The sequence below is a fragment of the Durio zibethinus genome, chromosome 16 (assembly GCF_047325235.1).
Source record: "Durio zibethinus cultivar Kanyao isolate XHJ-2024 chromosome 16, ASM4732523v1, whole genome shotgun sequence".
Classification (NCBI taxonomy): Eukaryota; Viridiplantae; Streptophyta; class Magnoliopsida; order Malvales; family Malvaceae; genus Durio; species Durio zibethinus.
This window is the reverse complement of record NC_143177.1, coordinates 21,676,678-21,691,714: the sequence shown is the minus strand read 5'-3', so window position 1 is coordinate 21,691,714 and position 15,037 is coordinate 21,676,678. Positions and strand designations below refer to the sequence as shown.

General features: G+C 32.3%; 1 protein-coding gene across 1 annotated transcript; it reads right to left on the bottom strand.

The window, feature by feature from the left end:
* Nucleotides 1-184: 184 nt before the first annotated feature.
* On the bottom strand, nt 185-10,132 carry LOC111295447 (putative ubiquitin-like-specific protease 2A). The gene is given in 20 exon segments (XM_089745393.1): nt 185-510; nt 512-970; nt 1,384-1,803; nt 2,217-2,315; nt 2,624-2,714; nt 4,253-4,346; nt 4,441-4,496; nt 4,604-4,804; nt 5,361-5,492; nt 6,021-6,086; nt 6,401-6,509; nt 6,800-6,875; nt 6,976-7,173; nt 7,686-7,726; nt 7,841-7,925; nt 8,137-8,309; nt 8,376-8,441; nt 9,275-9,355; nt 9,459-9,509; nt 9,882-10,132. Coding segments are annotated over 20 exon segments (2,817 nt in total). The 5' UTR covers nt 10,066-10,132; the 3' UTR covers nt 185-375.
* Nucleotides 10,133-15,037: the final 4,905 nt, after the last annotated feature.

Here is a 15,037-nt window from a genome sequence, read left to right as displayed (position 1 = left end):
GTTTTCCACGACTTTTTGGATAATTAGACTTTTCCCCTTTTTATTTTACCTTTTTAATATTTCCCAATTGCGTTTTTTATTGGAAAATTTTTAGCAATTGCATAATTTCTTCTTATTTTTTCCATTAATTCCACTAATTTCTTTGCTATAGCAATTTTGCGTGTAGTACTAATGCTGGTTAAAATTAGCTAAAATATATATTTTTAAATTTTGTAACGTTAAACTTTTGGAGCTGAGAGCCAAGACTTACAGCCGCAAGTTGCAACCGTAACAACAACCATCAGATAAAATAATTTTCTCAAAGAGTAAACAAAGCCATTACCAAAAGAAAGCTACTATCTTTTTACAGTTTACCAAAAGCCATTCCCAGTGCCATCACGAATGCAACTTTTCTGAAAGGCTTCTCGTTAGTGCTTTCCTCGGCCAAGTATCTGGCTTTGGAACCTTTGCAACTGGCTGTTCATCGCCTTCTGAAACATGATTTCCGTCGCTCATTAGCATGTTATTGTCTTTTAAGATCAACTTTTGCAGTCAAATCTTCTTGTTGATGGGATAGAGCAGAAAAGTGCCTCTGAAAGGACGAAGGGGAACATATACTCACACTTTCATCATGCATGCCATTCGACTCTTGAGAATCTTCAACAATACAATCAGAGTAAACTTCATTTGAGGTTGAGGAAGATTCAGGTTTATCATTTCCCCCCTGATGGGAATATGACTCAAAATCTGGAAGAACTTGATCATCTTCTAGCCCTATCTCTGATGAATCTCGGGAATCACTTGACTTGTTAAAAGCTGAATCCTCGAAATGCAATGTTGTCTGTTGGTTCCATGATGTTCTTAATAGTCTGAAATCTTTTCTATGATATTGCATGAATAAGCCAGGTTCAGTTACCGATCCAACAACTTGCTGAACATCTAGATCTGAGGGCGAATCAGCAGCAATTTCTTCACTTGTCTCTTCTATTTCCTGTTTCAAGCAAAAAAAAAAGAAGTGCAACTATTTCAGACCAAAATTCTCAATAAACAAAAAATTATACTACATTTCCTTTACATGTCAATATTCGTGGGCTAAATGTCCCTCCCTTACTCTCACTCTCCCTTGCTAACAGAATCTCATTGGCAACTTTGACGTAAATTAACACAATCTTGTGAACATGCTCAATCTCATTGACAACAGTCCTTTCATTTGGTGGAAGCAGACACGGTTACATAACAATGAAAAACAGCTAGAGAATTCAACTTATATTTTCTATGGTAAAATTTCCATCGATACAACAGAGAGAAGAGAGAGAGGTGATTTGCATCTCATCTATTTTTCATTAGCAAATTGATATTATATCATGCTTTAAGCTTATTGGTAATAAAGAAACAAAAGGTTACCACTATAGGTGACATGGCATTTCTTTTACTGAGTGCATTAATCTGATGATAATTTCCTTGTGAGAGCAATCCCCCACAAAATCCCACCTCATAACACTCAAGCATTTCCAATCCTGAGTCTTTACGGCCTTGTAGAACTGTAGGAGGGGATGCAGAAAGTGCAAATTTGCTAGAACCCTGCTTAACACTGGAATTTGAGGAATGACGAAGACATGTTTTTGTTGAACTTCCAATCTGCTCATTAGATTGTACTCCAGTTTCTTGCTCACTTCGGCCAGGTAACAGGGAGGATGGACGTTTATAAATGACATCAACTGATGTGGAACTAGGAGACTGTTCCTCCAGGATTTCATAGATTAACTCCCTGATACGAGAGCGTTTCAAGGAAGCCTCAGCAGGTGGAAACCAATTCATATTAAGCTGAAAAAAGATCAAAGATAATATTAGAAAAGGTGAACAATACATATGAAATCTTATCTACATTTTCATGTTAAAAACAAAAGCATTTTTGGGAGGTTTGAGTTCCATAAGATAAACAGGTGATGTTCAAGAAAGATAGGACAGAAACAGAGCTCAGTAAGAGGACCATATTCACAAGTTCATACTAGTAATTCAGTTACCGGTCAATGAACAAACAACACCAATAATTATTTTCCCAAGTCATTTGCAATAGAAAGACTAGATGGCAGCAAGCAGAGATAACCAAGCAAAAATTAAAAAGTAAAATGGTAGTCATAAATAATGATATACTTCTTGCAAAAAGAATAACATTGTGCAAGTTCAAGTCCAGTAGAAAGCCACCACAGTACTAACAAAGTTGGATGATCTACTACCTTAAAAGGGCAGAACTTAGTTGATGCTTGAAGAAGAAAGAGTTCCACATAATGCAACAAGAAAAGGCCACAGTCAAATGAATTTTCCTGTTGTGGCAGCTGAATAATACAGAAGGAAAATTAAAAAATAACAGTCAACCAGTTTGGCATATGTGAAATGATGCTTTCTAATAGAACCAAATGACATAACATGCTAATTGACACTACAGAAGAAACATGGCTATGCAAAAATACAGTTCTTTATGAGCTTTTCCTCTGCCTCAATTCCCCAATTAAACTAAGCCTTGTACTGAAATTTTAAAATTGGCCCCAAAACAACTTCCTATCGATGAGTGAGCATTTTTAAACACGTGGCTCTTTATTTTGGTTGGGGAACTTAAAGAAAGGGATATAAAGAGAAGAAATACCTCCAGAGGGACAAACTGTAAATTTAGAAGTTTTGAAGGAACATCATCTGCTGCCTCTCTATGCCTCTCTTTCCACTCTTCAGATAAGTAACTGTCATCTCATGACAAACAAATGAGGAAACAATAATCAACAGTAAGATCTTTTAAAGCCTGAGAAATGGCTATTTCAAATAGAGCAGACAATTTTAAGATAGACAGATCCTTTAAATAACATATGCCAGATCATTTCTCCAACAATTTCTATGTTTCTTCATTCAATTACTTTCACAAATAGATAACACCTGTTGAGTAATATAAAACAGTGAAGAATATCATCATTAGGACATAATCTACAAAAGCCAGAATTCTGAGCTATATGGTTCATGTCATTATAAGTTTAAAAAATCAGCACGATCCTCACAGTTTCAGCTCTACTATAATAGCTACAATCTTTTGCAAGTTTAACACCAAAATCTTTAATTTCATAAAAGGTGATGCAATGATTCTTTTCCTTGTTTCTTTCTTCTGCTAAATGCTTATGCCAGGACCTCAAAACCAATACCAGTTCTCATCATACATTCCCCAGTAGTTGGTGGACGAAAACCCCATTGGTGAAAAGAGATGGCATCTCAAAAACTAGATGAAAGCAAAAGGAAAACATTCCAATGATCATCTCAAGTATAACAAAATGGGTTGACTCTTTGCAGAAAAAAAATGCTATACTAAGGAATCTGACAAAGTATATCACAGCTAGGTGAGTTTAATGGTGACCAGAGACACTTCTCCAATAACAGAATAACCATGCAACAAGCTGAGGAGAAAGGTGCTGTAAAAATGAGACTTAAGAAATTATAACTTTGAGTATAGTGTTCAGTCAGGCATTTACTAAAGGATTGTTACTCATGCGTCTAATATTGCTTCCTCAACCCATCTTAGAAGAAGCAGCTAAACTGTTCCTTCAATGACAAGGGTAATTATTTGCAGACCATCACAAAACTATCCTTTGGTTGATTAGAGCTTCTAATTTTCCAACATTTGTATAATAAATGACCAAAGCCATAGCGAAGAGCATACATGATAAGTTGTAAATGAGACCAATTGTAGAACCATAGATATAATTTTCCTCATGAACTCCCTTGCATAGACGCAATGAATTTAAAAGTTTGAAGTCAATAGGGTACTTCTGGTATCGATAGCGGTTTTCATACATGTATGTTTTGGACCTTAAAACTGTCAAATAAGTTAATGACAGAATGTTGGGCATATTACTCTTTTCCTTGAAAACAGAGAAAGAAAGAGATGGTTAAGGTATTTAATGCACATTGGAAGAATGCACGCACAAAGAAATTCAAAAGGGTTGGCACAGCTGCAAAAGTTCATAATTATGTTACAATATTGCAATTCATGGTGTTTCCTTTATGGTTCGGCAAAATATTGTTTTGCTCAAGTAAGCTAGAAAGATTGGAAAGAAAGCAAAAAACTCAGACAAACACATTGAAACTAACTATTTTGTAACATTTTGGGTAATAATGCCAATGAAAACACACACAGACACACAAAAGACAACAAAGCCCCCAAAAGGTTTTCTCTGTGTCAAGCAAAAAGCAATCGCTTACTAACTGCTATTGAAAATAATCATGAATAAATTACCTCTGGAAAAGATTTTTAAGGCCCCTATGACTTCCTCTAATTGAATTCATGTGCAAGATGCAAGGGACTTTAAGTAATTTTTCAGCTTCATCATCTGCAAGACAACTGAAAAAAAGGTAAAAGTGGAGATATTCCTAGTTGCTACAATAAGTTGAACAATAAGTTGAAACAGTCCATTAAGCTCTTGCCTTTCAAATTAGCCACTTCACCAGGATGACAGATGACAATCAAACTCCAATGAAGACTGTCATGGAGATACGTTAAATTCTCAGATTAGAGAGCTACATAAAGGATTGTTCTCTCATACCATGGAAAAAAAAAAAAAAAAAAAAAACAGATAGAGTTTATGACCTGTAATTTACAGGAATGAAAATGTAATCCTTTTCAAAGATATCCACCTTCTTTGTCCATTTACAAACACGTTGAAATGCTGCCCTGGCTTGACAAGCACTAGATAAACCTTTATCCAGATCAGCAAGCTTGCGAAAGAAAAAACTGTTAAAAAAGTGGAACCTATATTGTTCCTTAGGTCGAATTTTATTCTTCAAATATCTGTCAATGAATAAAACCAAACATCAGCCCTTTTAAATCAGTAAATAGAACCAACCAAGAAAATAATGCAAAAGTTTGGGATCACAAACCAAACATAGGGATGGTTTCTCAATAACTCTCACAAGGCACTTAGACATTAATCATGATTATGATGTCTAAACAGCGAGTTAACTTTCGATCTTTGAAATGATAATTTCAATTATGTCTATTATATAAGCCCATATCACCATTTCGAAAATTATAAAGTACTTAAATTTCTTCAGAAGAAAGACAAGCATGCTGCTCAAAAAATGTCAAAAGAACTAAATATGCTGCATCGAGAATACATGATGATAATGACAACAAGAGATTTCTAAAATATACACTAGATACGAATATGTAACTTTTAGAATAGCTATAGAGATGTTTCTAGTCCCATTAGTATATTTCAAATGTATATTTCATATATCAATCCTCAAGGTTGAACAAAAACAAGCACATACAAGATCTAAAAAAGGCTAACACTCAGAGCATGAATAAGAAAACATAGAATATAGAATATATATCTCTAGCTTACTTAATATAGAAGTCAACAATGGTATCATTGATGAATGTCTCTGGCTCTAGAAGTTCAACATCTCTCTTGCTAATTGAAATAGCATCAGGATCACCTTTCGGATAGATAACTTCTTCAAAATGTTCATGAAAACTGTACAACAAATTAGTTAGATGTATCGACTGCAGATTCTCAAAAAAAGTGTCAAGTGATTAATAAAAAAAATACAGCTGAAAGATTTAAGCATTAAAACCAAATAATACACACACCTATATATAAAGAAGGAAAGAAGTAAGTTCTGTTAAAAGAATGAATGGCATAACATGCATGTACAATACTGATACTTGAAGGTTACCTCTCAATTCATTCTATGCTAAAATTTTTGAAATAGCACTTTCAAATGGGACTATATCTTAATGCTTCTTGAACCATCATCAAAGAGAAGTGCAGGGCTGGAACATACATAGCTATAGACCTATAGTCTACCTAAAAGAAAAACAATGGTAAAGACATTTACAGAGATATTATGCTTCTGACTGAAAGCTTATATTATCCTTTCCTTTGTTTTGGTAAAGAAGGGAGAGAAAAGGCCACTAAAATGCATTAAGAAACCAATCAGTATCAGATCTTCTGTCTCAAATGCAACAAATACGAAAATAACATAAAACCTTTTCAGCTTACTCAGAAAAATATGGCTTTGAAAAAAACTTGCTACTTTGTCCCGTGAAGGTATTTTCTTCATTTTCACTGCAGGGTCAAAACATGAATGGTTAAATCTATTCAATTAAACTATAAAAGAAATTTGCCTCATTCACACATAAATAAGAAGTTACACTAGGAGAAAGGGACTAATACACAGTGTGAAAGCCACAAGAATTCAAGCTATACAACAGCCAAAAAAAAAAAAAAGTCAAACCGATTGATACATAAAAAATCACATATGTGACTGGTCAAAATTAAATACCTATATTTTAATACAAGAAAACCAACCATCACTTTGTACATCTATATTAAAAATGTGATAATAACTTGATAAGAAACTAAGTCAGTAGAAAATTTACTCTGAAACAGTGTTCCATATATCCCTGTATCTCATACTCAACGATTTGATTGCTTCCTGCCTTTCAGACCAAGAAGGATCACAAACTGAAAACTTCAACAACTCAATGGCTGCAGCAATTAAGAATATCCTAGTTCAAAATTTATTGATGAGAAAGAACAATCAGTAAACGAGATCAGAGCTTCCTCTAAAACAATTCCTATCGGAAACATAGAAGTTGAAGACAATTTCTTTGAGATGGCACAATAAAAAATCGACACAGATACGAGGTTATGAGGCAAGCAGTCAGCTATAAAGGGTGATATAATTTAATTAGAGTTCATTTACTCTCTTAGATAATGAAATATCATGCTATACCAAAAAAGAGTACAATGCAAATCATATCTGAAAATTCACAAACCTGAAGTTTCATTTGCATTTCCAGCCCTATTAGAATTGTTTGACTGTAGAACAAGATTCATAATGGCTGTTTCAACCTATTTCCAACAGCAAAAGAAGCTCAAAGATTATCTTCTCAGAGTATATCCTCAAAATTTTAAAGAAAAAAAAAAAGAAAGAACAGCTCTTGTAACTTACCCTTTCAATCCATTCTGCATCAATACTGATGATATCACCAACGGTCCATACAAAACTAAATTTTTTCTTGGTCCCATTTACAGTCAAGCCCTCAAACTTGAGGCAGGTTTTTGAAAAAGTTAACTGACCCTCTGTGCAATAAATACCTCTACAAAACATAAAATCAGGGGAAATGACAACTTCTGCATTTTCTGTTTCCTACAAGTTAAAAAATAAATAAAAAGGCCTATCAAGAAATGTAACTTAATAGCATAAAAAATTAGCAGAATGTGGAAAACAGAGATAATTTTTAGATCAATGATTCTTCCGTTCTAGTAAACAATATGAAAAAAAATCATAGACAGGAAACAACTCAACAACTGATTCTGGTAAGCAAATGTAAAAACCCATGACATAACAAGAAAAAAAAATAGCCATATTAATGAAGGAGTTAAGTCAACATATTAATGAATTTCTGAGGGCCTTCTAGAACACCGACAATTGAAGAATCTCAATGCATGAAGTCACCATAATAACCAAAAAAATTCTCTATGCGTGCATATAGATATATAAAACATAATGCTACACTTTTTCAATACAATTTTTCACATTCTAACCTTATGCACATTAAATAATCAACACATGGTCAGTAGTTTCAATAACTTCCCTCTAAACAGCCATCCAAAGTAAAATTCCTTAGTTAATAATACAAAGGAAAGTACTATACTTACAATTCCATGGCCATCAAAACCATGAACTGAAAGTTGCTCCTCTGGAGAATATAAAGAAGCAGAATGTTGTATAAGATCACAAGCAGAAACGAGAAGCTTGAGAAAATAAGGTATCATCACCTATGAAGCAAAATTTAAAAGGATAAGGAAATAACCTCTACACTCTACATGAGAAGAGGCAAAAGCTGATGATCTCATTTCGATCCTGTCATCATCTGAAATCATACCAAATCGTTCATTCTGCATCCATTTTGATTGAACAATAACTGGGAGTTTCAAGACCCATGCATGTTTTTTTGCAAGCATTTCAGTATCAGAACAATAGATTCATATTTCACAGAGAATAAGCCAGAATGGTGTTTAAAATATTTACTGCAGTCTGAAGCATGTATCCCGTTTGAATTTTTTTTTTTTTTTTTGTTCTCAAGATATTAAGGATGGGCAAATATACCTTATAGCTAGAAGAAAAAGACTGCAAAGAGGTATCCAAGTCGAAAATATCCTCTTGTCTCATCTTCATGGGACAGTTTGAAGGAAATGTGCATTGCTGACCAGTAACACTAGCATTAACATCGCCAAATTTGTATCCAGTGCCCTTTTCTGCAGTTTTGGTCGCTTGCACTTCTACAAAGTTACATGTACATTAGAAATTTTAACACTGATATGAAGATGTACACTGATGCCATATACCTTTAGTGTCGACGTCAATTGGTCCATCAATCTTTTTCTTTGCCCAAGTCTTGTGACTTTGCAAAACTATAAATAAAGACAAAAGAAACAGAGGCATTACACTACATAAACATTATTACATGAGTAATTCAATGATACAAGAATAACTCTATTATTTTCTCATCCACACCTTTTCTAATTATTTTATATATTTGTCTTACTCTAATATTTGAATTACATTTACCTCTTTATTTATAATTCAGCTATTCCTAAACAGCAGCAACAAGGGCTGAAAATATAAAAGCTATCAAAAGCAAACAATAGATAAATACTAAAAGTAATTACTAAATGTGTCATTGTAATGCACATGCCCATGGCAATCATCATGCAAACGGCTAATGGAACAACAACATATCAAAACATTGCCAGGCCTAACTTGTTGCAACACCTCTCCTTCAAAAGTCCAAGTTGAATTATACCCCCTGATTGCTCCTTCCACCAGGGGAAAAGGGTGAAATAACAAGGAAATAGATTCCCAACACAAATAACCAAGAAAAGAATCAAAAGCAATGGAAGTTGCCATTAATAAATTATAAAATACAAATCATGGAAGTTACAAATGCAGAGAAATCAATAAGAGGTAAAGCAGTTAGAGAAAAATAGCCCGTGCATTCAAGGAGACCATGATTGAACATTTACATCTCACATGATGATCCATGGATACAAGAGCAAAGAAATAGTTCTAAGCCATAAAAATAAGGACCTAAGAAGGAAGGAAACACTCGTAAATGGACTGTTACAAATATGCTGTGTGATACAAGGGAAATATATGTTCCCAGAAACCAAACCAAGATCAAATATCATGCAAAGCCATAAACAGACAAAGGAAACAAAAAATAGCAATAACAATAACAACCCACATTTGAGTTCTGTAACTTCAGAATCGAGTTCAATGGGTCCACTGCTAATTTCCTTTTGCTTAGTCCTGCTACAATCTGCAACTAGAGAACAAGAAGACAGAAAAAGGATTGAACAGCTATATATTACACAAGAAATCAAGAACAAAAGAGTAAAAATAACACTAACCCTAAACCTACTCCATACCTTCAACGTCAAGATCAATTGGTGTCTTAATAATTTCATTTGGCCGGGCAACTACAATTAAATAAACGTACATATAAATATTACATAGATACACATACTAAAGGCAGTTAACAAAGAAGTGAACAGGACACGAATACAAATGGAATGCATTAGGTTACGGTGTGTTCGTTAACTAGGAATTGTAAAACGAAAATTAATGTGTCAAACTATTTTTCCTTTTTCAAATGCAAACAGAGTCCTATTTTAAACAACAAAGAGGCAAAATAGAAGAAAAAATTTTAAAAATTCAGTAGAGAAGAAAAAAAAGAAAAAAAGATATCAAACTAGAATAAACCAAACGGCGTTCCCGCACTTTTTCGGCTTCCAAACAGAGCAATCAACAAGAAGATCAAGTCAGCACATAAAAAAGAGAGAGAAAGTTACAGCACTGAAGAAACTTGTATTTTTTGAGAGGAGAAGCTGTCTGGCGGCATTTTTTAGGGTTCTTAAACCTTCCAAGAATCTCCGCGGACTCCCTCTCAATTCTCTCTTCCTCGTCGGCGAAATCAAACACGTCAAACCGCTTGCTCTTTTGACTCGCCCCTCGACTCACTATCACACGGTCCATCAACTCAAAAATTCAAGTAAATTCACAGACTATAGCACTAACGTTTCCACGAGTGTCATACTTAGAGCTGCTTCCACGAGAACGAAATTGTAGAGGCTTTGGTGGGACCCACACGACTTAATGACCGTTAACGATTTTTTTTTTCTTGTGTACTTTGCGTCCGGTTCCCTTTGAAGCATGGACATATTAAATTAAAGTATTAAATAATAATATTTTAATAAAATACATATATAAATATAAAATTAAATAAATAATAAATATATTTTTGGGTAAACTCTATCTAAATCCATAAGTTTTAAGCATAATTCAATCAAGTCTATAATTTGAAAAATGTAAACTCAAACTTTTCGATTAATATGACAATGAGGTCCTTCTATTAGTCATCTTTTAATTATTTCATTAAAAGTCTCTTTAAAAAATCATTTTACTCTTAATATTTTTAAATACTCATATAATGCAATATTTTCTAATAATAAATTTTTTTAATTTTTTCTTAAGATACATAAAATATATTAATAATATAAAAAAAATTTTTAATGCAACATATAAAAATAAAACTTGCACTTATAAATATGCTAATATGTCAATATATGCATAATAAAATGAATATATTAAGCATGTAAAAATTTTAACCAAACTTTTTCTTTTTTTTTTTCAACCGAACATTTTTTTCTTATTATATTTTACATGTTCATTTTCTTTGAAATTTGTTCCATGTTAAAAAATTGTTACACGTTCAATATATTCATTTTATTATAAATATTTTACATATTAGCTTATTTATAATTTGAATTTTGTTTTTATATATTGCACTTAAAAATATTTTTATCTATTATTAATATATTTTAAGAAAAAATTTAAAAACTTATTATTATAAAATCATTACTTTATATGAATATTTGAAAACATTAATTTTTTAAGAGTAAAATGATATTTTAATAAGATTTTTAGAGAAATAATTAAAAGATAATTGACCAAACAACTTTATTGTCTTATTAATCAAAAAGTTTGGGGAGGAGTATTCATTTTTCAAACTAATGAATTTGAGTGAAATTATGCTTCAAATTTAAGGATATAGATGAAATTTACATATATATATTTTTATATATACTAAGATTAAGATGTAACTTTCAAAACTTTACTCTTACCTAAACTCGATTTAAAAAATAAAAGCTCAATTGAATTATCATGAATTGAAAAAACACATCAATTGGATTAGTGTTAATTGACACCAATTGAATATGAATTATTTTGTAATTTTTATAACAATTGACTTTTTTATTATAGAATTTATCTAATAAAAATAAATAAATAACAAGAAAAATGAAACGAAAAATTAAAAACTTTAAAAAAAAAATTAAAAAAAAAACAAAAAGTGCAAAGTGCAAAGTGAATGTTTAAAATGGGACAGAACACCTTTAATTTGTCTTCGATCTAAACCAATTAAAAAAAAAAAGAAAAAGAAAACTGAACCCAATATCAAAAAATTTTAAAAAAAAATCTTATATTGAACTTATGCGAATCAAAATCAATCAAATATAAATTATTTTGTTATTCATTTTTTAATTTCAATTGATTCTTTTTTTTATAAAATTTGTCTAATAAAAAATAAAATTAAAAACAAATTAACAAATAAAAAATAAATTTAATTAATAATAAAGTAAAAAACAAAAAAAAGTAAATTTTTAAAGGAAGGTAAAGATGCCAAGTGGACACCCTACCTTCCTTCAAAATCTACAAAATTAATATATTAGATATTAATTTTAATTATTGAAATTTTAATTAATTTATTTTAATTAATTTATATTTATCAAAGGATTATATATATAAACATATTTGAAAACAAATGAAAATTTTCTTTTAATCTTTCTTTCTCTTCCAATCTTTATTCCTTTCCAAAATCAATTTGTCAATCGTTATATTAAATAATTTTGTTTTATTATTCATTAATTTTAAATTTTAAATTTATGTGTAAAAGTCTAAAATTAAATCAATAAAATAAAATGTACAAAAAATTGAGTTCAGTGGCTCAATTATTATTGAATTTGATCCAATTTAATGGATCTAAGATAAACTATTGGGCCTCAGATGGATCCGCCTATTTTTTGTTCTTTCCCTTCTTGTCCTATTTTTTTTTTTAATCTTTATTACTCCACTTTAAAAAAAAAAAAAAAAAAAATCTTTGGCCAGACTTATAACTCTACTTAAAACAACTGTTCCAAGCCAAAAAAAAAAAAATCTAAAAAACCTTCCTAAAAACCCCAAGAAACTCGATATTAGGGAAAATGATAAATCAATAATTTCATTCTTCAGCCACATTAGCAGGCAGCACTCAGGTCCACACATAAATCAAGAGCCTGTACAGACATGGGAAAAATGATAAATGAATCAACCATTTGAACAAGAGATTAAAGAGGAGATATGTAGCTGCAGAATGCAATAAGATGAAAGTCAAAAAAATTGGAAATGAACTGCTATCTTTCCACTAATCTTACTATACATCTTGATCTCATCATTCACAGTGGTTTCAAATTGCTTTTCAGATCATAACTCTGCAAGAAATTTAAAGCTTGAATCAGGAACATTGAGTTCCGAAAGGTAAAAATCCCAACTAGCCAAAACCCTGATTCATTTGACAAAGATGCTCCAATAGGAGAAATATATCATGCCTGAGTCTTAATGTTCTTTCACATCATTCATGGACAAAATAATAATCAGTGGGAAAAGTTGCCTTTTGTACTTTCATTCAATATTTTCTCCAAAGAATATACAGAATAATAGGGGGATAGGGGGATAGAGGTCTTCTTACAGCAGATATGAAGTGTCATAAGTGTTGTTCAAGGGGACATATCTGTCATAGGTGTTGTAGAATATCTCATCCACTGGTCCCAGTAGGTTAATGCCGGGCTTCAACGTCCATCTCGTGGTTGTCAGTCTCTACTTCTGTTAAAACAAAAGCAATGTATTTTCCCTTGGGATCTATATTATCAGCATATGAGCAACAAAAGAGGTACCTGGAGCTCTAAAAATAAACCTTGGAAGCTACCTGATGGGAGACTTATAGCGCTTGTTTATTTGTTGAACATCTACTTCTCAATAAATCTTATGCACCTAAAGTGAATGATCAATATAAGGGAATTAAACTTTCCAAAATATATACATATAAGGTACTTAAAATACTCTTGATTTCTTAGCACTGAGTTTTTCTTGTCCTAAGTATTATTCTCTTTTACCACTAATCACTAAATTCTTTACAGAAAACAAAGAAAATTCAAAATGTGCTGAGAGATTTACCTTACAGTCAGGCTTGTTGAGCTTATGAGTGCCACCATAAACTGCACTTAAACGTGCAAATGCCTGCCAATAGAGACACAATAACAAGTCAAACCAACAAATGTTTCTATTGAACTAGGAAAAAAACCTACAAATAAAGACAAACCTAAGGCAATTCTCCCAGTCCATATAGTTGATAGATATAAGGAGATTTTCCTTGAAACCATGCCAAAGACTCTGCATAGAGCTTTATAAAACAAATGCAGAAATACTCTGAATATATGATAAAAAAAAAGGTATGTGCGACCAATGAAGAATAAGATTAAGCAGAATGTATTTAAAAAAAAATGCCCTAGCATAAACTTAATTTGGTTTCTTCCAACCACTGTTATCTGTCATGGAAGCTTAAGAATTAACCATTGCATTTATAACAAAGATGATAGGAAACAAATTTTTACCTTCATTGACTTAACAAAAGCCAAAGCTGGTTGATCCAAGTGACTATCATCACTGTGGAGTGCCAAGGCATGACCGATAAAGTCAACTGCATCATTTTCCAGCCCATACTTTCTACATTGCAAAAATTAGTATGCATCAAGACCAGTAAACTGTAACTAATACTAGCTAATGGATAGGACAACTAGAGTAAGCAATATCAAAGATCACGCTCAGAGATGATCCTTCAAATATGTCATATCTTTGCCCTAGATATTTAAAAAATGCCCTAGCAAAAACTTTATTTGGTTTCTTCCAACCAGTGTTATCTGTCATGGAACATGGAGCTTAGGAATCAACCGTTGCCTGTATAACAAAGATGATCATGATACGAAACAAACTTTTACTTTCATTCTCTTAACAAAAGTCAAAGCTGGCTGATCCAAGTAACTATCATCACCGTGGAGTTCCAAGGCCTGACCAATAAAGTCATCTGTATCATCTTCCAGCCCATACTTTCTACATTGCAAAAATTAGCATGCATCAATATCAATAAACTGTAACTAATACTAGCTAATGGATAGAACAACTAAAGTAAGCAATTGTTAGGGGCATTTTTTTGTCCAAAAGGTAAAATAGTCATTTCCCCTCATTAGAGACAGTTAGCAAATAGTCAAGGGCATTTTCAATTTTTGGACTGACTTGACTTGTCAGGCTGACTTTAATCCACGAGCCATGTCAACTTGGCCACCTCACCAGTCTATTTACTAGGTTTTTCTAGATGCTGACTCGTCATTTCGTGATTGGGTAATCAATGTCTAGCTCAGCTCGACCTACCAAGTAATCCTTGGCCTTAAGGCTAACCTCGAGCAACCTAACCTATCCAAAACCCCCCAGCTTACAGGTATAAATAGCACATTTCATATACCATTTGATCCATTTTGCTTTCTTATACTTCCTTACATTCTCCTTCTTATGCTCCTTTGACCGATCTCTAACTTGAGCGTCAGAGTACAAATGTTAGGACCATCCCCAGCCTTTGCCTTTAATTGTTCTCTTTCTCTCTCTTCTGATTTCAAGGTTTTACCCCTAGGAGATAACTCGACGTAAACAATAATATCAATGATCATGTGCAGAGATGATCCTTCAAATATGTCATATTTTTGCCCTCAAGTAAACATCCCTTCTTAAAAGGGAAAAGGAAATTCCTAAGCACAAAAATCCTTGCAAAAAACAGGTGATAGAAACCAATGGTCATGAAAAA